This window comes from Poecilia mexicana, unplaced genomic scaffold (assembly GCF_051168715.1).
Source record: "Poecilia mexicana isolate PSO_F unplaced genomic scaffold, ASM5116871v1 scaffold_6, whole genome shotgun sequence".
In the NCBI taxonomy this organism is placed as follows: domain Eukaryota; kingdom Metazoa; phylum Chordata; class Actinopteri; order Cyprinodontiformes; family Poeciliidae; genus Poecilia; species Poecilia mexicana.
In genome coordinates, this window is record NW_028263375.1 from 7,216,200 (window position 1) to 7,241,732 (window position 25,533).

At 40.7% G+C, this 25,533-nt stretch overlaps 1 protein-coding gene and 1 long non-coding RNA gene across 3 annotated transcripts in view; both read right to left on the reverse strand.

Moving 5' to 3' along the window:
- Nucleotides 1–10,398: 10,398 nt before the first annotated feature.
- On the reverse strand, nucleotides 10,399–10,921 carry LOC148158615 (uncharacterized). Its single transcript, XR_015763010.1, has 2 exons — nucleotides 10,794–10,921; nucleotides 10,399–10,683 (listed from the first exon to the last, which is right to left on the reverse strand). It is a non-coding gene; the product is annotated as an uncharacterized LOC148158615 (long non-coding RNA).
- Nucleotides 10,922–13,076: 2,155 nt separating this feature from the next.
- zfpm1 (zinc finger protein, FOG family member 1) overlaps nucleotides 13,077–25,533 on the reverse strand; it is a 102,932-nt gene continuing 90,475 nt past the window's right edge. The window contains exons 5-9 of one of the 2 annotated variants that reach the window (XM_014997323.2): nucleotides 22,835–22,907; nucleotides 22,512–22,760; nucleotides 21,375–21,608; nucleotides 21,052–21,294; nucleotides 13,077–20,168 (exon numbers count right to left, since the gene is read on the reverse strand). In XM_014997323.2, coding sequence (XP_014852809.2) covers nucleotides 17,617–20,168; nucleotides 21,052–21,294; nucleotides 21,375–21,608; nucleotides 22,512–22,760; nucleotides 22,835–22,907 — 3,351 coding nt within the window. In that variant the 3' untranslated portion in view covers nucleotides 13,077–17,616. Of the gene's footprint in view, nucleotides 20,169–21,051; nucleotides 21,295–21,374; nucleotides 21,609–22,511; nucleotides 22,761–22,834; nucleotides 22,938–25,533 lie in introns of both variants that reach the window. The other variant, XM_014997321.2, reaches the window with a different exon arrangement.

Sequence of the window (25,533 nt, forward strand, 5' to 3'; positions counted from 1 at the left end):
CGGTGAGGATGCAGAAGACGGGAATGAGTCCGAGTTAAAGATCCCTGACACAAGGCAGTAAAAAAATCCAAAAACCGTCCTAAAAAAGCTTCTATTTCCATGTTGTAGGAAGAACAACAGTGATGGATCAACATCCTGATGGTAGCATGTATGGCAGGCAGTTTTAACATAAAATTGGTTTCCCCACACTGACAATCCAGATATCTGAAATTGGTTTACAGCTGGATGTATTAGTAAACTAAGATGTCTGAAATTATGTTTTGAAGAAAGGAAAGATGGAGGGTTGGGATTAGGGTTATCTCAAATTAACATTCTTATTAGTCAGAAGTACAGTACTGATATCTTTGACTTTTATTCTTTCCAGAATAAGAAATTCTTTGGAGATTTCTGAAGCAGACGCCCAATGGTCCAAACAGCTCAGTAGAAACACGAGGTGGCTTACCCATAATCCTCAGTTCAGATATCTAAAGTTACCTTTTTGACCAGACATAATTACATTTGTGATATTTTAAATTGTAATTATGGATGTGTGACGTCAAACAACGAATCCAGCGACATCATTTGAAATGAATTACCACTAAGGTTAGTCAAAATGCATTTTTTAGATATCCAGGATGTAATTAGTCACTGATAAACCGATTTTATGCTAAAAACGCTTGCCATACAGTGTTGGTTCAAATGCAGTAAAATGTGGGTTTCTAATGAATCAGTCTTGATTCAATGAAGCTCCTCCAAGTCTAATTTATTTTAAGAGAAAACTGCTGTAACAGCAGCGGTTCTGGTTCTTTTCTTTTTTAAATGTTCCTCCTGAAACTCTGGCTGCGTTCCCACGGAAACAAGCAACAAAATCTTCAATTAAAGTCAGAGCAGAGCTGCGAGTTAACACCTGCCTGCTGTTCAGATTATGAGAGCTGCACAGAACTCCCTTCAGCCTTGAACTACACCACTTAGTTAGACAAATAATTACTGTTTTTACCAATCAGACTGATTAACGACCTTCTAATTGTTGTTTAAAACGAAATGTTGAGTTTTGTTAAATCTAACCAGCTGATTTAATGGTCCTGCTGCTGACGGCGCTAATGGCCAACAAGTGGTTTCTGGATGCAGGTTAAACCCTTAATGGTCCGGAGCTGCTGGGCTTTTTAACAAGGTGTTGCTGTAATGAATCCTCCGCCATAAATAAAACTGAAGCAGCTCAGGGGAGAGAGCGGCGGCCACGCGCGCGACGCGCAGCGCGCCGTTTGATGATGACAGGAAGCTGTAGGCCGTCTCACCGTTTCCTTTCTGCGCTTTTCCCTCCATGACAGGTTGGTTGGGTCAATGAAGCTGAGCGGCGGCAACAAGCTGTGATTTATTACTGAATCTCCCTCAGAAACGGCTGCAGAGACGAAGTGGAAAATAAGGAAGGAAATGAGATGAAACCGATTGAAGGATTTTATTTTTCACAGAAAAAATGAATTCCCATGAAGTTCAGTGACTTCAGTTTTTACATTTTCACGTACTAAACATTTACTGGGTTAAATACTTCACTTTTAACTATTTTATTCCAAATATTTAGTTCACTAACTAAACAAACTTGATATTTAGTTTGGAGCTAACTAAATATTCAGATTTTAAACTAACCATATAGCTTAGTTTGTAAACTACATATTTGGCTTATTTAGTTTATCCATCCATTTTCTGTTCACTCTTGGCCCTCGTGGGTCAGGAAGTGCTGGTGCCTCTCCAGCTAACGTCACCCTGGACAGCTCACCAGTCTGTCGCAGGGCTTATTTAGTTTACTAACTATATTTAGTTTCCAAACTATATTTTTAGTTTGCCTTTGGTTTAGAGTTGCGACAGACTGGCGACCTGTCCAGGTGACCTGTCCAGGTGACCCCGCCTCTCGCCCAGAACGATAGCTGGAGAGGCACCAGCGCCTCCTGACCCCACTGAGGGACAAGGGTGTAAAGAAAATGGATGGATGGTTTAGAGTTTGTAAACTAAATATTTAGCTTATTTTAGCTTATTTAGTTTGTGAACTAAATATTTTAGCTAAGCACCCCAAATATTTAGGTTTATTTACAAACTAAATATTTTGTTTAAAGACTAAATAGTTAATTTATATTTAGTTTGGAAACTAAATATTTGGTTAACAAGTTTGTATTTTCACTGTAAACTAAATAAGTTCTAACTAAATATTTCGCTTATTTAGCTTACATTTACTATGGGGCTAAGTATTTAGTTTGTAAACTATATATTTAGTTAGCAAGTTTGTATGTTCATTGTAAATTAAATATCTTGGTTCAAACTAAATATTTGGCTTATAGCTTGCTAACTAAACATTAGGTTCAGTTTACAAACTCCTGTTTGTGTGACGGACTGCTTCAGGTTTCGCTCATGTCTCTTCATTATTGTTTTCATTTTGATTTGTGTCACATTTCAGATTAAAACCTCTGATGATCCATCTTAATGTCGATAATCTCCAGCGGTGATGAACGCCGGTAATGAGCCAGCTGAGTTCGTGGCTCATGTTTGGTTTTGATCTGTGATGTTCAGTTTTCTTTGGCTGCTTGGGAAGCGGTTCAGACTCTGTTAACTTCAGAGCGCTTTTCCCGACACTTACAGCAGCTTTTGTTCTTTCAAGGTGGTGAAATTGTCACATCTTTAGCCTGAATAGTGGCACAAATCAAATAATAAAACCCTCTTGCTGCTGCGTGCGTACCGAACTGAAGGGGACGAGGCTTTGGAGAGAGAAACGATTTTGTTTGACTGCAGAGAAAAGGAGAATCATTATCGTCGCTTTCACAGCGTGTGTGTGTGTGTGTGTGTGTGCTCTTCCACTGGTCATTAAAAGCAGGCCATAAGACAATGTGTGGATGCTTGTTTGTGCAGTCAGAGCATCGTTACGGCTTTCCCTTTGTTTCCAGCTGACACCGGAGGAAGTAACGAGTGTCCAGATAACGGATGGAGGCCGAACACGCGGCCTAATTAATGTGACATCGTCCTGAAGGTCAATTCCTCTTGGTTATAAAGAATGAAGGGAAGTAAAATGTTAAACACGCCATTGTCAGGCTCTGGGATGCATTTTATATATTCACTGACTCTACTTGACTGGCGAGATAAAAGCGGAGGGAGCAACATTTTACACCAACCGTAAAACTATCATTCAGTCGGTCAGACATTCAATTTAAACTCCACAGGGAAATTAAACTCTGCAGTAACTCACCGGTTCTTTAAATGATCTCGATAGAAGGCGATTCTGTGGGCAGGAAGGTACGGTGGCCCAAAAGTCACAATGGAAGTTAAGCTAAACAGAAGCTAGCATGAAATCCATTCTAGCATATCTGCCATTATAGTTGTCGTTTAGCTTGTTAACCAAATATTTAGCTTATCTGTCTTACTAACTAAGGAGTTGTTTATAACTTAAATATTTACAAACTATGGTTTGTAAATATCCTTTTGTTGGTCTGTTCTGGATTTTTTTTTACTTTTCCCATGAGGCTTTCGCTGTTACATTGTGTGTTTGTGTTGGTATGTTGTGTGTTTTGTTGTGTTTGTGTTGGTGAAGCACAGCAGCAAGTTCACCTAGAAAAGTTTCAAAAAGTGGGTTGCGAAGTGGCCTAGTCAAAGTCTTTGCTAGAATCCAGTTATAATGCAACGTCACCAGCTCAAACAGGCTCCGTTAAAATAATCCTGAAGAAAAGTGGAGAAACCAAACTGTTGATCACAGTTTTTAGGTTTTGTTGGTTTTTCGTCTGGAGCTTTTTTTTACGTTTTACAGATTAAAATAAACTTCATGCGGATCTCAGACGCTGAAAATGTTTTCAACATCTGGGCAACAAAAGGAGAAGTTTGCAGAACTGAAGTTAGAACAGAAAATGGTGGAAAGTCTAACGAGGACGAGGTTAATTGTTGAAAGTTCTGTAACACGATTCGGAACAAGAAGAGCAGAAAGGCTGACTCTTTCTGAGGTGATAATGGGAAGTGGCTCGCCATCTGGAGCGGCATAAAATACTTCAATTAGAGGATTTTATCTGTGCTGCAGAATCAGAGGCAGCAGCAAATTAAAAACACATGATTGTGTCACAGAGATCAGCCTGGAGGAGGGAGAGTTTAATGCAGATTCCTGGACCGGACCATTATTATTGCTCTCTGCTTTACGTCGAAGCTCAAAGGTTGTTTTTCACCTGCAGCTCCAGGACAGAATCACTCAGAGGATTTAATCTGCTCCCAAACATCTCCATCCTTTATCTGCACCGGCTCATCCTGCCTCCTGCTGCCAAACCCACCACAGAGCAACAGAGGCAGGTTTCCTTTACCTGCAGCAGGGAAAATGATTCTGACTGTGGGCCTCATCAAGACCAAGAACGAATTTAAAGGGCCGGACAAAATCCAACAACAAACTGTTAAAATATTAACAAATCCACCAATTTGTGCATATAAAACAAACATTACAGACGAAAAAGCAGAAATATTGATCTATGAAATAAATAACCAATTATATATGAATAAATAACAGCAAAAAATTAACTAAAGCAAGAAAGGAGGATTAAAACTGGACTTCAGTGAGGCAGAGGCAGCAGAGAGGCAAAAAGTGAGGAATACTAACAGTTTATCATTTATCAGTATTTTTGACAATTATTTGCAGAAAATTTGCAATAAAGTCACAATTAACATTGTGGGATTGTGGAATTACAATAAAAAAACCTGCTGGGCAGATTATTTCACTGATAACAGGGAAAATGTCTTGTTATAAGTTGATAATCTACCAGTAGAACTAAAACATTTTCATCAATATTAAGTATTTTTTTACTCCATGTTTTGTTGAAAAGTTACCTACAAGTTGTTTTCGTCTCATTTGAGGTGCACTAAAATATTTGAACTAGACCAAAATACTTGGTAAGATTTGGTGTTTTTACAGTGAAGTCTGATATTTGAGACATACGCTGGTGCAAATGCACTCCACACTTTTCAGATTTGTTTGGTTAAGAAAATGGAATAACTTCAGAGTGATGCTCCGTTTTGTTTTTTATCAGTGAATTGTTGCAGTCAAAGGCTGTAATGTGATTTAAAGTGTTCAGTGTGAATTCTTCTGCAGCTTCTTAAGGCTCATATCAAACCTGTTGGTTTCAAAAACGTTCAGTTTGGAGCAGAAAGCAGCTCAGCTCCAGGACAATAAAATAAGAAACTCCTGATTCTGCTGATCGATTTCAGACACGAGGACTACATGCTCTCTAATATAATCCAGATAATCCGCTCTGTCTACCTGGATTAAAACCTTCACACCAGCAGAATGACGATTCGCTTTGCCGCTGGAGTTCAGCGCAGAATGTTGATTTACAGCCTGAGGCTTTCAAGACGCTTTGCTGCTGCAGAGTCAAACTCCGACACGCAGCCAGTCGGCGGCCGGCCGGCTCGTTAAAAACCTCATTAATTATCTTCCAATAATGGAGCAAATTATGGCAATTATGATCGTTATAATCTGAGTGGACTCATTGAACTGTGATGTCATGTTTTAATGTTTTTTGTTTTCCCCTTTTTTGTTTGGAGTAAATTTCTGCCAGAAGCTCACAAATGTCAGAGTTTGAAAAGTCCAAAGAAAAAAGAGACTTCTGTATTAATCTAAAAAAAAATTCTACAAAAAGTTTGAGAAGTTAAATTTTTTTGACTTTTCACTCAGAAATTCTTTTAAACTTTTTGAGATTAGAAATTTCTTTCTCAGGTTACTCTGAAACATTTCTGAGTTTTCTGGCAAATGTTCAACTCTTTAAATTCAGAAATTGCCTTTTTTAAAATCAGAGATTAAATAAAATAGGTCCCTTTCTTTGGCAAATTTTCAACTTTTCTAACTCAGAATATTTAATTTTTTTTTCTAGAAAACTTGAATTTTTTTCTTAAATTTTTTTTTATTATTCAATCTCCCAAATTTCCTGTTTGTATTTTCTAGAAACTTCTGAGCTTAATCTAAAAATTTCAGCATTTTATTAACAAGTTTTGAACTTTTGGAGCTCAGAAATGTTTCCATTTTATCCTGGGTTTTTGGCAGAGATGTACTCCCTTATTTCTTTCTGCAGTGACCTTAACAGTAGTCAACAGAGCATTGGACAGATTTCTGTAGTTTCTTTTGTAGGAAACCCTGCAGCCCTGATGTTGTTCATAATGTGACGTCTTTCTCTCATGTCAAAGGTGAACCTTATCTAAAACCAGTGCATTCATCCAGTGTGTGCATAAATGAAGCATTCATTACTGACCCCATTTAATCCCCATTTTAACATCAGACCTGATCCTTCTCCACCTGAGCTGCTGCTTCTCTTTTCAGCTTTCACACCTTTGCAGCCGTCTGCGTGGGCGTTGATGGTCGGGCGTCCGGACCCCCGCGGCGCGGCGCCTGGCATGGCTGCAGAGTCCGAGGGAAACGTGTCATCAGATCACAGGCGGAGGGGGACGGAGCAGAGAGCTGATTATACCCAGAAATGAATGAGTCATTCTTATCAAAGACGTGTTAATGTTCTCCATGGAAACCACATGTAGGTACAGTAATGTGGGTGGAGAGTGTGTGTGTGTGTGTGTGTGTGTGTGTGTGTGTGTGTGTGTGTGTGTGTGTGTGTGTGTGCGTGCACGCGCACGCGCAGGGGCTTTAAACTCATTAACATTCCTCTGGTTTTACCTTGTTCTAGACCTGCTGAGTCTCGGTTTGTTAGACGGTTTTAGACGCAGAATAATTAAAACCAAAAGGTCGTTTAAATAAAGAGTGAAAGGGGAATTATTTTACCACAACCTTAAAATCTGCACTACAGAAACAAAGAGACCAACGCAGAGGTCACTGTCAGATTTTAAATCCTGTGTGTAAAACATTCAGACTGATTTAATCTCATAATTTTATGTGATTTGTAGAACGTTGCGCTGCGATTCAATACATAAATAAAAAAGCTGATGATAATAATAATAATAATAATAATAATAATGTTTGTAGATTCTCTAGTTTTCAAGCAGTGACTGCTTTGTAGATTTCCTTAGATTTTAATTTTATTTAATACATATGGAGCAAAATTAGCGACAAGAGTTTTGTTAATTTGAAGAAAATATATTCTGATAAAGAAACCTAAAACTTGAAATTGAAAGTGGGGAAAAATTATTTGAAGCTGTAAAAAAGAATAAGATTTCATCCTAAAAAGATAAAAGGTGAATTGAAAAAAATATGTAAAAATTAAAATGTTATAATTTATTCAGAAATACTTCCAGAATTAAATCAATATTTTAAAAATGACTCCCTGATTTTCAGTTTGGATAAATTGTTTAGTTTTCACGTTTTAGACTAAAACTCAGGTTTCGTATTTAAGTTTTAGACTTCTGATTACAAGCTATTTTTACATTAACAAAACATTTTGCCCTAATTTAGCTCCATAAATGCATTTATAAACATGGTAGCTGCGCTAAAATTAAACTCTTCTTTTAATGCAACAAACTGTCTGGAAACCGGTTTGACATGTTGGAACTTAAACTGTATTTTGTGTCTTTTCTGTCTTATGTTTGAAATTTATCGTTGATTCAACTGAAGAATCTGAAGCTGTTTGGTTTTTGTGTCAGACTTTGGACTTTAACAAAGTTCATGTTTTTATCCAAACATTCTGTCTGTTTGGACGGAATAAAACACTAAATCTCAAAGTGTGTTGCCTCGTTAGTTTTCTATTTCAGTTTTGAGGCTAAGAATTTGTGTTCGATCTTCCAAAGAGAGAAACATGAGCAGATCGGACTCGACACGAACTCTCTGGTGTGATATTTTGGATCCTGCTTCGGCTCGCCGGGGAAGGCGGCAGATTTAGAGAGTGTGTGTTAGTCAGAGGCGGCGGTGACTAACGCGCAGACTGAGTGGGAGTGTGTGAACAGTTGTGAGGGTCGTTTGGCTCCGGTCTGATCCAACGCTTACAGGGAAATGGCTAAAGATGGAAAAACATGCTGCTCCTATAATCTGGCAGAAGTCTTGCAGAAGTTTCATTTTTTTAGAACTCTTAATATAACGGCGTATTACAGCCACTGATGGAAAAAACGGAGCATGTTTCCGCCAAAAAACTTAGAAATTTTTAGATTCTCAGAAATTTTCTAGAAAAAATGTCAAATTTCTGAGTTTGAAAAGTTGAAAATTTGCTTGAAAAAATCTGATATTTCCAAACTAATTTGAGTATCAAAAGCTGAATTTTTAAAAACTTTTTTAAAATTTTCTGAAATTAATCCTGAAATGTTTGAATTTTTCTAGAAAATTTTTAACTTTTTGAGCTAAAAAAAAAGTCCATTTTTTTTCTAAACTATTTCTCAGATTAACCTAAAAATTTCTGAAATGTCAGACCTTTTGAGCTCAGAATTTTTTTCTAAAGTATTTCTGAGATTAACCTCAAAATTTTTGATTTTCTCTCGAACGTTTTCCAATTTGAAATTCTGACATTTTATTTTATTTTTTTAGAAAATTTCTGAGATTAATCTAATTAATTCTAACATTAATCTAAAAGTTTTGGAGATTTTAACTTTATGTTTAACTTTTTGAGCTACTTTTTTTGTTTTTTCTAAAATATTTCTGAAATTAACCTCAAAATTTGAGATTTTTTTTCTCAAAAGTTTTCAACTTTTGAAATGCAGACATTTCTATGTTCTTTCTAGTACATTTCTGAGATTAATCTTAAAATTTGCAAATTTTTCTAGCAAATTTTAAACTTGGCAGAAAAATGTTTGATCTAAAAATGTCAGTATTTTTCTAAAATATTTCTGAGATTGATCTCAAATTTGTTTTCTTGCAAATATCTAACTTTTCGAACTAAGAAATTTCACTTTTTTCAATTAATTTTCTGAGATTAGTCTAAAAATTTCTGAAGGCTTGGTAAAAATCTTCTCCTCTAGTTTTTTCAGTGGCCCAAATGCGTCGTCGTACTTTTGGTAGAATTTGCACGCAGAAACGAAAACGTCAGAGAGAAAACCTAAAAGCTTGTCCTGATCCACCTGGATGATGAAACCTGAAAGCATCGGTGCGGCTCAGGTTGGCTTTCTGCCTTTTTGTTCTCTTTTCCTTGAAGCGGATAAAGTTTGGCCTTCATAGAAAGCTACCAGCAGTGACTTTCCACGGATAAAACGAGTACGGTTACAGGTGAGTTGGCATCTCGCCTGTAATAACGTGTAATTATCCTGCAACGTGTGAGAAGGACTTCAAGGAAACGTCTGTTCCAACATGATGGCATAAAGCAGAAAACAGGCTGTCAGATGAGTTTCTTCGGCTCACTTTTCAGTCTTTCTAATTGTCACTGTTAATTTTAAACTTGTCTTCAGCGCCAGGTTATAACAGTACGTGTGTGTCACAGTTTGTGCCACTTTTATGCAGCGGGTCGTGACGCCAGTCGCCTGATTGATGCAGTGAAAACCTTCAGAGGATCAGAGGGAGCCTGGCTGCCGCTCCTTCCACTCCCAGATAATTATGCAGCAATTAAAGAATAATGGGAGAAATGTCTGCTTTTTATTGGTTCTGTGTGTTTTTCTCCCCAACAGTTGAAGTTCAGTGTGTCAGAAAACCGGGTTGATCCTGTTTTCTTACTGTGTTATCAAACCTACCTAACCTACCTAATTTACCTAATCCTACCTAACCCACCTAATCCTACCTAACCTACCTAATTTACCTAATCCTACCTAACTCACCTAATCCTACCTAATTTACCTAATCCTATCTAATTTACCTAATCCTACCTAATCCTACCCACCTTTTCTTACCAACCTTCATACCAACCAACTGATCTATTTATCTTCCAGGCTGAGGTTCAGAAAACTGCAGGTGCTTTAGTTGATCACCTGATTAGAGTTTGACATCATAAGGACCCAGTATTTTGATTTGGTTGAACTCCATTTTGGGTTTTCGTCACCTGTCAGACCCGAGTTGTATTTCATGATTTTACGTTCCTGCTGTCTGACGTTTCCAGCGCCGTGCGTTTCCAGGAGCCTGGCAGACGCCATGACAGCTCAGGTTACAGGTTGTGATGTGATTGGGTGGTTCTGAGGCCTTTCACCCCCTCTGGGCTCTAACGTCTGAACGGACTCGGCTGATTTGTGTGGGACTGGAGCAGACAGAGTCAGCAGTTAGTTTGCTCCGCTCTGCTGAATTTGGATACGTTTGACTTCGGCTGCGAGCGCCGGCCTCCTCCGTCGTTATTTCACATTTGGGTTGAGCGCCTCGGTCAGGAGCAGTGAATCAGAGTTTACCGTCTCGGTGGCAGCCGCTGACTCATCATCCTCAGACTGGGAGGAAGATTCTGCCTACCGAGCAAAACGGCTGATGGTTCTGGATGATCTGCAGGTCCAGATAATTTACTTAATGTCTCTTAATTGACCCATGATGGTAAAGAAAATGAATCTGAAGGTTTCAGACAGGAAAAATGACCAAACTTTCTCTGCTGATTCCAAAAAATCTTCATCTGTTTATTGGATTTAACAATTAAAGATTGAAGAAGCAAGAAATGCATCCGGTTTAACATCCATGGAAGACGATTGATGGATGGATGCGTTTATCTTCATCTGTTAGGTGTGTTGCCATGGTAGCAGCCCTGACCGTCATTCTTCGGTTCCAGCATCATCAGAAAACATTTTTTGTTTTTCCTGCAGAGAGCGTCTGAACCATTCGACTCGTTTCTCCTGGAGGTTTTTCTTTTGGAGGCCAGACTCGTCCTTCTCCTGAGGACGACACATTCGGTCAGTTTGAGCAGAACAGAACAACAAACGACAGCCTGAAGGCGCCGTGGTGACATCAGCGGACGAGCCGGCTGTCAGGAGACATGCGGGACCTTGTTGAGGACACGATCCGTCCCGTCTCACTGCTCCTCCAGACAGCTGCTGCTCTCTCCGTCTCGCTCCGGCTCTTTTGTCATCGGATCGGTGTTTCGGCGTGGCCCCTGGTCCACGCTGTGGAGTGTTGAGCGCTTCCCTGAACTGCTGCTCCTCCTGACCTCCTGTGTCTGTTTTGACACCTTCCTCATGTCTTCATTCATCGATGACTCTGCGGTGCTCCGCCGCATGGCTGATCCGGTTCATACTGTTGAAACCAGATATTTATATACAGCAATTTTTATATATTTTCCAACTAAATTGGAATTGTGTCCCAGGTTTTTGTCAACACCGTCAGACATTAAAGCAATGTAAACAAAATCAGCCTTTATTGGGGGGGGGCATCAGAAATGCTGAGTCACCACTTCCTGTTTCTTCCTTTGCTGGAGGGCAAGGCAGCTCTGGTTAGCTTTAGTTAGCTCTGGTTAGCTTTAGTTAGCTTTAGTTAGCTCTGGTTAGTTAGCTCTGGTTAGCTTCGGCTAGTTTCGGTTCGCTCTGGTTAGCTTTAGCTAGCTCCTGTTAGCTCTGGGTAGCTTCAGTTGGCTCTGGTTAGCTTTAGTTAGCTCTGGTTAGTTAGCTCTGGTTAGCTTCGGCTAGTTTCGGTTCGCTCTGGTTAGCTTTGGCTAGCTCCTGTTAGCTCTGGGTTGCTTCAGTTGGCTCTGGTTAGCTTCAGTTCGCTCTGGCTAGTTTCGGTTCGCTCTGGTTAGCTCGTTTTTGTTTTAAATATCCTATCTGTAAAACTGAGTAAAAATATCACTAACAGGGTCATTAAAAAAATAATTTTATATTTATTTTTGTCAGATGGTGTTGACAAAGTTCTGGGTGAGGTCCAGTAAAAATGGAACTTTTAAAACAATGTTTCCACTGGGAGCTGACGTCTTTACATTTCCTAAACATTATTTGTCATATTTGAATACATAAGTTTAAGGAATAATTATAATGTTTTTTTTACTCATTTTGTCCCTTATCTCAAGAATTACTAATTAAATTTTCAATTTTAGGACAGATGGTCTGACACGACCTTTTCAGGCTTTTTCTCTGTTCATTTTATGATTGGACATAAAAACAGGAAGCACGTCGAGCGACTTTGATTCCCTGATGTTAGAGCGGCTCCTTCCATCGCTGCAGGATCCCAGCTGTCAGCTGCTGGATTGAAAACACATGTTACAGATCCATCTTTGAAGCTAACGCTAACTGACAGCAGCAACAGGTTCCCTAGAGCGTCACTGAGGGGCTGCGTGCAGCTGCAGACACGAAACCTGCAAACCGGCATCCAGTCCTGCACCATGACAGCGGTCAGTGGTTCGACTCACCAACTGGAATATATACTATTATGGGATGTAGAAACCATTTATAATGAGAGAACAATGATTAGTCCAGTCCAGCATCATTGATGCAGATGGAAAAAATATGTATAGTAAAGGAAAAAGTTCTACGTTCATGAAAAGAAAATGAAAAAAGTAAAATGAAAAATCAGAAAAAAAACAATTTTAAGAAAATATTAAGAAAAAAAGTAAAAAAAAATAAAAATAAAATGAAAGAAAAGAGGAAAAAAGTTATAGGAAAAAAGAAAGTTTATGAAAAGAAAAGAAACAAAAAAAGCTTAAAAAAACAAAAGTAAAATGTAAGAAAAATTTTATTTTACAAAACAAAAAAATTAAAGGAAAATGGAAAAAAGAAAAATGATAAAAGGGAAAATATAAATTACAGAAAGAGTCAGAGGCTCACAGTGTGCCGTTCTTGAATTGCAGTCAGGGCCACACAAAATGTATCCAAGGGCCACAAATGGCCCCCGAGCCCCACTTTGGACATCCTCTTACTATTAAATATAATTAGTCATATATTTGTACAAGTTTAATCAGTTTTTCTGGAGCAACATCATGCTTTTGTGTTTTTGTAACTTTCCTAACTAAAAGTTAAATATCAGTTTCCTTCCTGCTTGTTCCGCTGTGATGCCAAGATGGCTTCCGTTTGGTTTTGAATCCCCGAATTGAAGGCCGCGCTCCGGATCGGCTCGTTTTACGCACAGCGAATGGTTTCGGCCCTGGAGCTCTGAATAAGCCCACACAGGTTCATTTCTAAAGCAGAGCTGATGATTCATTCAGCCTTTTCTCCGTGAAGCAGAAACGGCACTCTGCACGTTTTCTGAAGAAAAGAAAACAAATTGAGTGACGAGCAGGCGGCGAGGAGTCAAGGACTTCCTCTCAGGTACGCAGAAGAAACTCAGACTCACTCTGAACCACTCAGTGTCTCTCAGAACGTTTTATTTCCCATGCATAGTTTGGACAAGAGTGTAGTGGAGCTGAAAAAAAAATATATAAAAAATATTGAAATAAAAGTGTTTGACATTCGATGTGATTTTCTCCATTATAGACAAAGGAATCATTACAAAAAACATGTTGAATTAAGTAAAAAGTAAAATCTTTGAAAAAGTCCTTCAAGGTGAGCGATGACGCATTCAAGCCGGGAAAAAGTGCTGCGTAACATAAATACATTAGGAAAAAAAAAGTAGCTAAATCTAAAAACATTCAGCACATTTTGACACAGTGCAACAAACTGGGGCTGAGTTCAACTGGGCGCTCGGTTCCCTCAGCGGTGTCAGAGCTGCAGAGCACAGCGGGGCGACGAACGGCATGAAAACAGTTCAAACACGCAAAAAACCCTACCAACCACTTCTGTCTGCCTTTGGAATAAGATAAAACTAACTTACAAGAAACTTCAGCAAAATAAGTCAATAATTATTAAAAAGTTCTTGTTCCACTGGCAGATTATAACAAAACATTTTCCCCTTGTTATAAGTGAAATCATCTGCCAGTAGAAAAAGTAGGAATTATTGGCTCAAAACAAGCTACTGTATCTTCTGAACATTTACTTATAAGTTAGTTTTGTCTTATTTCAAATGTCTGAAGATATCTGCATTATAAACTAGACAAAAATACTTGGTAGCATTTATGTTTTTGCAGTGAATGTTTGTCTTCCTGTCACTGTGGCAACAGACTGAGTTTCAGGCTGCAGGAAACACAAGCAGCTAAAAACTGAAGGAGAATTTAGGAACTTCTACTCTCATAAAACTTTAGTAGCACGTTCCAGAAATCAGAGATCTGAATATTTTATATATAAACAACACAAACAGGATTTACTAAGAGGACCTGGAAATGGATGGAGACCAAACCACAATGCATCAAAACCTACTTCCTGTCATGAAGCGCTCTGAGCATGCCCAGAAAATCCACCAGTTAGTCGCATTATAAATTTAAACTGAAGAGCAATTATCAGACTCTATAATCCACTTCAATACGATTTCAGTTGTTCATGGTTTTTATCGCCATTTTATTTATTGTTTATGGTTGTTTTGTTTTTTGGGAGAGAGTTAGCATGTCTTCCAGCTCCACTGTGTGTCTTTTGCAAAATTAATGTTTATGTTTAAGATTGCAAACTTTGATTATCATCATCAATATTTTACTTAAATTACCTCAAAAGAACGATGTTATTTATTGCAATAATTTCTGCAACCATTTATAGTTCAGTGAAGTTTGTTACTGTGACAGGCCTAATTGTGCATTTAGGAGTTGCGTGCTCGACACCAATTTGTGCTATTTGCATAAAAAAGAGCAAAATGGAATTACAAAAATAAATTTGCTTCATTGAAACGGAAAAAAAATTAAGACAGCAGCATTTTGTGAAGAGGCAGTCACAGTTGGAAAAGTGGCAGTCACTAGAGGGCGCACTCTGTCCGTTTTGGATTACACTGTAAAAATAACAATGGCCAAAAAATTGCATAAAACTTAAATCAGGATATTATAAAAACTGAAAGACATATCAAAAAGCCAAATCTTAAGAAGACAGACTGACATCTTTTAACTAGTTTAGAAGGTGATTGGACTTTCTAAGTTGATGTATAAACTGTCAAAAAGCACAAAGTTTTGCTGAATTTGGCAGAATTTTTAAGGTTTTACATTCATTTCAATGGGGCAGAATTAAAGTACTGGTTCCACAGGCAGAAAATGTCTTGTTTAATGGTTTATAAGTTGTTTCAGTCAACATTAAGGAATTATTGACCTAAAACAAGCTCCCAAGTCTTTCTGAAAAGTTATTTCAAGTTTACACTCAAACTTAGACCAAATAACTTGGTAGGATTTTGTGTTTTTCGGCGTCGTGGTCATGGTAAGATCATGCCACAGATCTATAGAGTGATGAAATGTCTCTCTGACATGAAGAATGGTGATGACAAGAATGGTGGCATGCTAAGAGTGCAGCAGGTCAAGTTTCCAACCACGTCCAGAAGATTGTTTAGGTCCAAAACAGAGTAGCAAGGTCTTCATCCAGTGTGAAAGTTATTAAAGAATCCTTCATTATGTCTCATTTAACAGAATTTTCTAGGTGAGAATTGGTGGCATCAAGGTTAAATCTGGTCAAACTGGTAGTTTTATTGCCTAAACCTCCCAGTCAGAAACCCTGACTGGGTCACAGACTTGGTCTCACATGATCAACCTGCAGAAAACCAATTATTAACCGTTGTGTTTGACCAATGCCTCGGTATTGTACGGTACGGGTCAGTGCGATTTGGTATGATATTTAGTCTATTTCAATTATAAAAGCGGGACATTTGACTGACCCGAACCATTTCTGGGCTCCATTTAGTTCTAGGTCCATAATGGTACGATGAGGGTGGAGCGACTGCCGTCACAACAGTCCAGACTGCAAAAACACCAAATCTTACCAAGTATTTTGGTCTTGTTTCTAGTGTAAATATCTTAATGTCACATAAGACAAAATTAACTTACAAGTAACTTTTCAGGAAGACACAGGAGCTGGTTTTAAGTCCTTAATCTTGATGAAAATGTTCTTGTTCCCATTGTCATATTATTTTATACTGCTAAGCATAAAATTGGGATTTTCCAATGTCAATTTCTGAGTTTGAAAAATAAAAGAATTACTAGAAAGATTAATCTGAGAAATACGTTAGAAAAAACATGAACATATTTAAGTTTAGCAGTAAAAATCTTTGATTTTTGGAATTTTTCTGAGTTTCAAAAGTAAAAAATTCCAGATTTTTGTGAAATTTGTGTTTTTTCTAGAAATTTTCTGAAATTAATCTAAAAATTTCTGAGTTGTTTCTAACAAATGCTTGACTTTTTAGGGCTCAGAAATTTACTTGTCTTTTCCAGAAAACTTCTGAATGTTTTGGTGGAACCACTTTTTTTCTATCTACAAAATGTCAATGTTCTGGTGCAAATATCTTGAAATAAGACCAAAATAACTTACAAGTAACTTTTCAGCAATTATAGGAGCTGGTTTTAGATAAATAAGTCCTTAAAAGTGATTAAGAAACTAGTTCCACTGGCAGAATATTTCACTTATAACAAGAGATTTTCAGTCTCATCAACATTAATAACTTATTTACTTAAAACAAGCTCCTCCATCTCGCTGAAAAGTTACTTGTGAGTTAGTTTTGCCTTATTTCTAGTGTGTTAAGATACTAGAAGCTAGACCAAAAATACTTGGTGAGATTTCAACAAACACCTACTGTAACAGAGAGGGGACAAACCAAACCAACAATATTTAGCAGAAGTTCTAACTTAGCCACTAGGTGGCACTAAATCCCACATAATGGACCTTTAAATCAGCAGCAAAAAATAGTTTGCTTTGTTAACTTCTTAATTTTGACAGTTTTCAGGCTGTTTATGTGTCTGATCAGATCAAATCCAAAATGTTGGAAGAATAAATAGTATTCTAAGGGAACATGAGGTTAAAATGAGTTTAGTTTTTCAGGCCTGGGGTCCGTGAAGCGTTAAGTGCCAGCCTATCAGACTGAGTGATGATGTGACAGATCGCCCCCACTGCGTCCTGACGCGTCCTTTCCAAATCAAAAAGTATTCACAGTTTGAGCTAACACTGTCCTGCTGCATGGGAACATGTGGCGTAAACACAATGTTGTGCCTTCATCACCGGGTAAAAACTACTTTAACCTGAAACCCGCAGGGCTTCATCATCATCTTCAACAATCAGCGAGCCGCTGCGATCTAATCGAACATCTAATCAGCAACAAGCAGAGACGAAAAAAATAAAAATGAACACAAACCTCACCACCAGCTAACAAAACGCTAACGTGATAATAACAAAGCTCAGTGTGATCCCAGTGATTACTGTGAGAAGATATTACATATCTACACTTAGAAAAGTCACTTCAGCACACCTGATCCAAACACGGCCTTCGAACAGTATGAAAAAATATACAAATAAAAAATACAAATACTCTCAGACAACAGGTAGGTAGTTTTCCGTCGACGTGAAATCAGTGAGGACTCAAAGATAAATATTTCACATTTCTTTTCTCCCTTGCTCTTTGAAGAAAAAATAAAAACAATGTTGCGCGTATGAAAAGAAAGCGTCCATCCTTCGGTAAATTAGTAACACGGTGATCTCTGCTTCTCCCACCCAGAAAAAAACTAACAAAAAAAGAGCCAGTGTTGAAACAAAAGCATCATAGATTTCTGTTTTTCAGACATCATACATTATGCACAGAGAATAAAAACATTAACAACGATCGAGTCTGTTTGAAATATCCCTCCGTTCAGGTCGGAAAGGTGAAGAGGACGTGTCTCAGCTCTTAGTGTGTGAAAACTGACCCATTTGGAGAGGAAACCACTGAGTTCGTAACACCACCTGCAGAGGATGGGACGTAACAGTCATCCGTGTTGGTTCCTCCAGCAGGGGGCGCCTCTCTGCGTTCAATCCACTCAGAAAGACACAGGAGAAGGGGAAGAAGAGAGATTACAGAGCTCACTTGACATGTTCAGCGCTGTGGGAAGAGCAGTAGTATTTCTTGTGAGCTATGAACGTAGAGAGGCTGCTGAACTTGATGTTGCACAGCCGGCAGAAGCGGGAGTTACCGTTCTGGACCGGAGAGATTACCGCCATTTTGGGTCCGGCGATGGGATTGGATGCCGTGCTCTCGGGAAGGTGGACGGGCGCCACCTTCTCCCGCGGAGCTTCAGGCACGGGTGAGACAGTCAGAGAGGGGGCACGGGGCGGAGACACGGGGAGGGGTGAGGCAGAAGAAGGCGATCCTCCCCCAGCTGACGGGCTGCCGTTCACCTGCGGGGACGCAGGGGAAGCGGTGCCGCTGCAGGTCTGTCCGTTAACGCTGTCTCTGTGGACTCGGGAGGCCATCTTGGCCGGGTATGTGGGGGTGGTGGCTCCAGTGACCCCATCCCTGGGACTGAGGCTTGGGCTGCGGCTGACCGCCCTGCTGGGCCGCTGCGGGGTCTCCGGTGGAGGCTGAACGGTTAGGACCAGCCCATGGGTGGTCTTGAAGTGCTCCACCAGGTCGCAGGTGATGGGCCGGTTTGGACAGTACGGGCAGACTGCTAGGGAGGAAGTGGCAGCCGCTCCTTTAGCTCCGGCTCCTGGAGTGGCTGCGAGCGTTGCATGCGAGGGAGATGCAGCACCAGAAGCGGGTAAGGCAGAGGGGCGAGGGCTGGGGGACGCCCCTTGACCCTGGGCGACCCACTCAGCAGGCAAAGCTTTAGCCTCAGCAGGATGGAGGAGGTCCAGCCGCTCCTGTTGGGGTCTGCTCTTAGGGGAAGTGGAGGCTGACCTCTTGAGCCTGTGAAGCTGCTCCAGGGTGTGGGGCTGCAGAGTGGTGGCCGGGCAGTAGTAGGTCTTATGGGCCAGGTAGTTCTCAATGCTGTTGAAGCTGATGCTGCAGGCGGTGCACTTGTGGTAATCGGTAAGAGGAAGCGCCGGGAGAATACCGCTGCCACTGTTGTGCCGAGGGGTCTCCCTCAAACGAGGTCTCTTGCTCAGGTCTATGGGGCCGTCTCCTTCGGGGCTGGAGCCACCCGCACCGCCGGGAGAGACTTCCTGCTTCACCACCAAACCCAGAACGGAGGGAGAGGGAGCAGAAGCCCCGGAGGTGGTGGCAGCAGCAGCGGCGTTAGCTAGCGCCTCTGTTCGAGCCATGTGGATCTCGTACATCTTTTTCCTCTTACGAGTGCGGATGGGCTGAGGAAGGAAGGCCGCGGTGTTGGAGGTCTTGGACATGTGGGTGGCCCGCTGGTTGGATGGGTCATGGCGAGACGCGCAGTAGAACCGTTTGTGAATGGTGTAGTTGTCATGACGGCTGAAGCGGATGTTGCAGGCCTCGCAGAAGGTTTTGTTAGGGTCGTCTTCCATGTCCTCTGTAGAACCGCTGGCAGGACTTTGACTGCCTTCGCTTGCCCTTCCTCCTCCACCACCTTCACCCTCTGAAGAGGACGACACTCCTTCTTTCCCTGCAGGAGTTTCTGTCTTTACCTCAACCAGCCTCTTAGATTCTGCCACTCCGGTTCCTGCAGGAGGCTCAGAGTTCGTTGGAGAGACGGACGCGGCTCTGCTAGATGCGCCAATCTGAGGAGACGAGCTGGGAAGTCCGCCAGAAGCTGCTGGCGCAGAGACTCCGGACCCTGAGGCCGAGCTTGCGCCCTCTCCCTGGTGTCTGCTGGAGCAGTAAAGCCTTTTATGTGCATAGTAGTTGTTGATGTTATTGAAGGTGATGTCACATTCAAAGCATGTGGCTCCTTTCTGGGGTGGAGTGGCAGTGGCTGCAGCTGCAGTCGTGGTAGGTCCGGAGGTGAAGAAGGCAGCTGGGTTGCTCTGAACGACCGCCTGGCCTTGTTTCAGCCGACTGTGGACCATCTCGGACATCTTTGCCAGGATCTCTGATGCCTGTGGCAGGATGGCTGCTTCAGGGTTGAACATGTACTGGGGAAGGAAGATTGATCCTCCTGCGACGCCTGAACCTGTTCCTCCAGCGTGGGCAGGACTGGAACCAGGTGTGGGACTGGTTGGTTCAGCCTTGACGGTTGGGTTAGGGGGACTCTTTGGAGAGTTCGGTGTTTGACAGGAAGAGGACATAGTTGGCTCTTCCTTTGTCATCTTTCGTACTTCTTGATCCGGATCCTCTCCACCGACACCCTCCTCCTCCCCATCCTCTTTCATCTCCATCTGCTGCTCCTCCGTCTCAGACTCTGACTGCGGCTCCTCCTTGATCTTCAGCTCTGAAGTCTGAGCGTCAGGAGAACTGAAGTCTCGAGGTGTTGCTGATCCCCCGTTTGCTCCTGGACTTGATGAATCTGGTTTGGGAACACAGGCTAGTGGTTCCCTCTCATGTGGGGACAGTTGGGGTTGCTCGGCCGACGAAGGGGTGCTCTGGCGAGGAGTGGGGCTCCTTTCAGCCGGGACCCTGACCTCCAGGTGGGTCCGAACATGCTGCTGCAGCTGGGCGGGCGAGTCAGAGTTATGGCCGCAAACCTGACACTTGAGCACCACACCAGAGTCTCCGGGGCTTAGACCTGTCGATGATAGTGAGTGTTAATACAAACCCTAATGACAGAGACACAAAGTCTTGGTGGCTGCATTTACATTGACCATAAAATTATGCAAAATGGCATTACAAAAATAAATAGGATTAATGGAAACATGACAATTTTGCAAAACTGCAATGGAAACACTTTTTCCGCATTATGGCAGATTGTATAAAACAGTAACGCTATTATTTGTAGGCACTGGCCTCCTTGGACGATGAGCAGCTGGCTCCACCAGAGCTCTCACAGCATCGCACAGCTCATCCAAAGTTCATTTGTCATTTAAATGTGTTGAGTCCATAGCTCTTCTGTAAATCTGCTGACTACAATTTCCCCAAAACACTGAGTACATGTAGCCACTCCTAAGTAAAGGGGGCTTATTGCTCCAACGCCCAAATGAGACGTCAACGTCTCCTCTAATGGCTGATAGGTGATGAACGCTAGCACCATAGCTGAAATATGAATGCATGTCATGTAAATGTTTACATCCATGATTTTTAATGACATTGCGAGAGCAACGCCAGAGTTTCCCCAACAAAACTTGCTCAACCAGGTGGTAGGGATGCTGAGGCAGTCCGCCAGCGACCCATTGCGTTTTTATGTTAAAAAAATGTTCAAAGTTGACAGGAAATTGGTGATTACCCCCTCCCAGTTCAATGAATCAATTGTAAAACTAGCTTAATATATCTTTACTATCACTGTTACTGGTGTCTAAAAACCCTATTTAACATAATCAGTGTTTACCCTGCTGGGGAGGCAAGAAAAGTAACTGAAATTATGATAAAGTATTTTTTTTCCCCATATTATCAGAAATTGTAAAGGTTTTGCACACATTTGTAATGGAAACACGGCTACTGATATTTGGACGTACCGGTGGAGAGGGGCAGTTTAGGAAGGCCTGGTCCTGGAGAGTAGACCTCACTGCGAGATCCCGGCTGGCACACCATGTGGCTGGTGACCAGGTGGCTGTAGAGGATGTCCCTCGTGGTGGAGACGAAGCCGCAGCCGTGACAGACGCCGTTTAGTGTGTCTGTGTGGACCTTAAGATGGCGCTCACAGTTCGCTTTAGTGGTGAAGGCTGAAAGGCAGATGAGACAAACGAACGGACGCTCACCTGAGGAAAGAGACGGTGGAGGGAAAGTTAACCGCGTCCAACCGATCCACCCACCCCACACGTCAAGAGACGTCTCTCACCACTGTGTGTGCGCATGTGGATCTCCAGAGAGCTGGCGCTGGGGCAGCTTTTGTTGCACTGTGGGAACGGGCAGATGCGCTCGTTGGGGTACGACTCTTTGGGCTTGTCCTGCGGGGGCGAAGAGGCCGCAGCCGGCTGCTTCTGCCGGCTGGCGCAGTAGTACATGAGGTGGGCCTGCAGGTTCCGCTCACTGCGGTACCAGATCCCACAGTCTTTGCACGGAAAAATATCCTCTGTTGACCAAGAAAAACAGACATTCAGAGAGAGAAGGAGTTGTGATTCAACTTTATTGATACTCTATAAATCCAAACCTTAACAAAGGGACAATGATGCATGATTGCTACAGACATTAATTATGTTCTATTATGTATTTTCAATCACCTATAATGACTTCCTACAGAGTAAAACTGCATGAAGTGTCTCGTCTGCAAGCCTATTTCCTACAGAGTTACACTGCCATCTAGTGGCCATATTGAGCATTACAACATACGATGACGTTTTCCATAAATATTTAAGACTGATGTGCAAAAAGTGAAAAACTGAAGCACTCAGCATCTGGAAATGTGAGTCAAATGTTTTCTATTCAATGATGAAAAGTCTGTTAAAGTAAGGAGTTTCAGTTATGAGAACAAAAACAATATTTTTACTTTCAGACGTTCTGCGTTGCTTTGCTGACATGATAATTTGCTCCAGTCTGTTGCAGTAGTATTTATTATTATTATTATTATTATTATTTATTATAGGTAAAGATCTCTGTATTTTTGAGTTACCAACATGAAACTCAAACATGTTTGTATATTTAATACACCTAAAGGTTTAGAAACGACTGAAGAACATTCGATAGAAAAAGTTAGGTTGAAAACTGGACACATCCATCTTCATCCAACCATTTTCATTCATCCATCTTTTTTATCCATCCAAAAAAAAAAAAAAAAAAAGCCAAAACCAAGGAAAACTCCTGCAAGTTTGGAAAAAATTATTGATTCATGTTACTTTAAAATACTTTTTAAAAAAGTATTCCTAAAGTTTCTGAATGATTAGAAACTTTTTTGAGGGACTTCTATCTCATATTGTTATCAGGTTAATCTCCATCTAACTTTAAATACTGCCTCAGCAGGTAGTGAGGCAGTACTCACTGTTGACCACGGCGGTCGCCAAGATGGCTGCCATGCCGGCCTGCTGGGGAAGCAGCTGGATGTCGGAGCGCAGCGCCGCCGGGTACAGAGGCTCCTCCTTCACCGCCGGCTGCAGTGGAGGAGACAGCTGGGCAGCCAGGGAGGAAGAGGAGGAGGAGGAAGAAGAGGAAGGCGGAGGCGGCGTCAGAGAAGCTAGGAGCTTTCCACCAGCCCTGACCTCTCTGGTGACCTTACAGAACAGCTCCTCACCTGGAAGCCAGCAGATTTACACTCAGACTGACGGCCTGACGGATCTCTGCGGAGGCAGACGGCAGAGCGCTCACCTCGGCTGTAGATGCTGCAGTTGGCTGCCGAAGGGTCAGAGGTCAGAGGAAGGCGGTTAATCCAGCAGTCCGCCTGTTCACAGAGCAGAGTTAGCGCCGAGTTCTGCACACAAACAACAAGAACACGGTTCAGAAATCCGGAAAAACTGCAAAGTTTTCAATGAGATTGAACTGAAATATTGACATTCCCACGTCTGACACGATAACAAATGTTCCTGGACGATAAATTGTTCTATAATAAATGATAATATTGTTGTTTTGAGACTATTTTCAAGTAATTTAATAATAACACAATATTTATTTTAAAATTAACTAAATTAACATGAGTAAAGGTTTGGATCTGGACACCTTAGAAGAGAAATGGCGCCCTCCACTGGTAAAATAAAAAACTAACTTCACATCTTAATCTGTGAGAATTACAAGAAAGAAAAAGAGATGAAACAAAATAAAGCAATAAACAGAAACAATTCCAGAAAATTCACCACCAGCTTTTAACTCAAGATTAACTTTATGTTTGATTTTCCATCTTTTAATTTCTATTATCTGAACAACGGATCGGTTCTTTCTTCTCCTTTAAATCCAAAGTTTATCCAAAACCTTAAATTGTCAATTAGTAAAAAAATAAAAAAAATGAATGAATGAATAAATAAAGGCAGGGAGGTAAAAATGAATCAAGGAATGGTAGAAACATTGGTAAAGGAGTAAAATAAAGAATAAATGTAAAAGTTAAGATGAGAATAAAGATGGAGATAAAAGCTGCAAAGACGGAATACATTCAGAACTAAAAGTGGGGAAAAGGAAACAAACGAAAGGAGGAATGTTGGAACTAACAAGGCAGCAAATGCAGGAATTAAAGCAAAACTAAATATGGAAATCAAGGCAAGACTCAAAATAAATGCAGAAATGAAGGGAAGATTAACAGAATTAATCTGACAATTAAGGAAATAAATGAAAAAAGTCTGTTGAAGTTTTTGTAATAATCTGAGAAAAAGTTGAATAAAACATCTAAATGTTACGTTAAAATAAAAGCTAAAAGCAGAACATTTTGAGTATTTTATGCTCATCTGATCATTTAATCCCATCAGATCCGATTCGTTTGATTGTGAATTATTTCAGAACCAGCCTGTTGGTCCAAAGTGTGGCTGTACAAGTTTGAGGTCCTTTTCCAGATTTTTAAAATTAAATTACACATTGATTCGTTTCTTATCTTAGCAGCGAAAAAGAAAATAATTCACAATAAAATAATTTTGCATTTTTTAACTGAATAAATAAAGTAAAATGTGGCTCCTTGGTGCTTTCAACTCGTTCATTTTGGCCCAAGTTAACACCTGAGCACAGATAGGAAATGCTGCAGGAGGTATCACTCTGTCTGTAAACGTGCACCTCGCTCAGCCTCTTAATGAACGCTGGGAATAATCAAACACAACTCCATCCTTTGTATGTTTCAAGTGTCTCCGCTCTGCTTGAACTGGGCAGCTTTACAGCCTGCCGTCCTGCACATTATCCCCGGCATTAACGACGCCGATCTGGGAACGAACAGCGGCCGCACCGCCGGCATTAAACAGCCTGAAAGAGCCTGCGGAGAGCCGCTGATGACGATTACGGTCAGAAGGAAATGAGCGCAGCTCTGGCCGGACAAAGAGGCAGAGAAAATAAAAAAAGAGAGAGATAAAAGAAGGAGAGAGAGGATCTGATGAGGCGGCCATTCAGCCGGCGGCGTTAATAAGATCCAGAGCGGATACGCTCAACAAAGAGGCTGGACATGCAGATTCTGTGGAGGTATGAGGGGAGCCCACAAACACACTCCGTTATCCTCCAGGTAAAAATCTGATCCAGAAATAACAATCAAATCAATGCAGCGAAACACAACACAATCGGGTTTTAAAATCTGTTCGATTCATCCTGGAACAAAGCCCTAATAAAACCCAAACACACTTTCCTGACAAACTCCCAGCTGCGAAGCGAACATTTCCCCGTTTACGAGCTCAGACTCACAAAACAAAACAAAATGAAACACCACAAAACAAAACACACAAACTGTTGATTCACAAACATTTACATAAAATCTTACATTTACAATTAGACCAACCAATTAGCCTAGAAGTCAAGATTTCTTGTTGTAACTAACAATTAATCAGGTAAAAAATTGCCACGTTCTCCAGATTTTTCATTTAACCACTTTAGCCTTTTTTTTCTTTTACAATACTAGAAATACATGAAATGCTTAAGTAAAAAAAATAAAATAGAAAAAAACATCTTATTACTTAAAATGCAACAGCTTTAGGGATCATTTGTGTTGTTTTTTCAGCAAGTGGCTTTTTTGAGTCTCCAGTTAATTATAAAGTTTGTTTCCACTTTGTGACAGCAGCTCAAAGTGGAGCTGCAGTACCGTCCTTTCTCCACCAGGAGGAGACATTCACACAGATTTGATCATAAACAGAACAGAAAGGTCAGAGTTGACGTGAAAGTTGAACATTCTCGTTAAAAGGCTTGTTTTTTAAATAATGTAAACAAATTATTTCAGTAAAAAAAAAACTTTCTCCACATATAATCTGTTAAAGTAAATCCTGTAAGGTTCAACTGTAAAAGGTATTTATGGCATAAAAATGTAAATAAAAGCTGTCATAATCTGGCTGCAAATCCACAATAAAATACCAATTTTTCTAAATATCAATCATAATTAAGCAGAGAACTGGAGA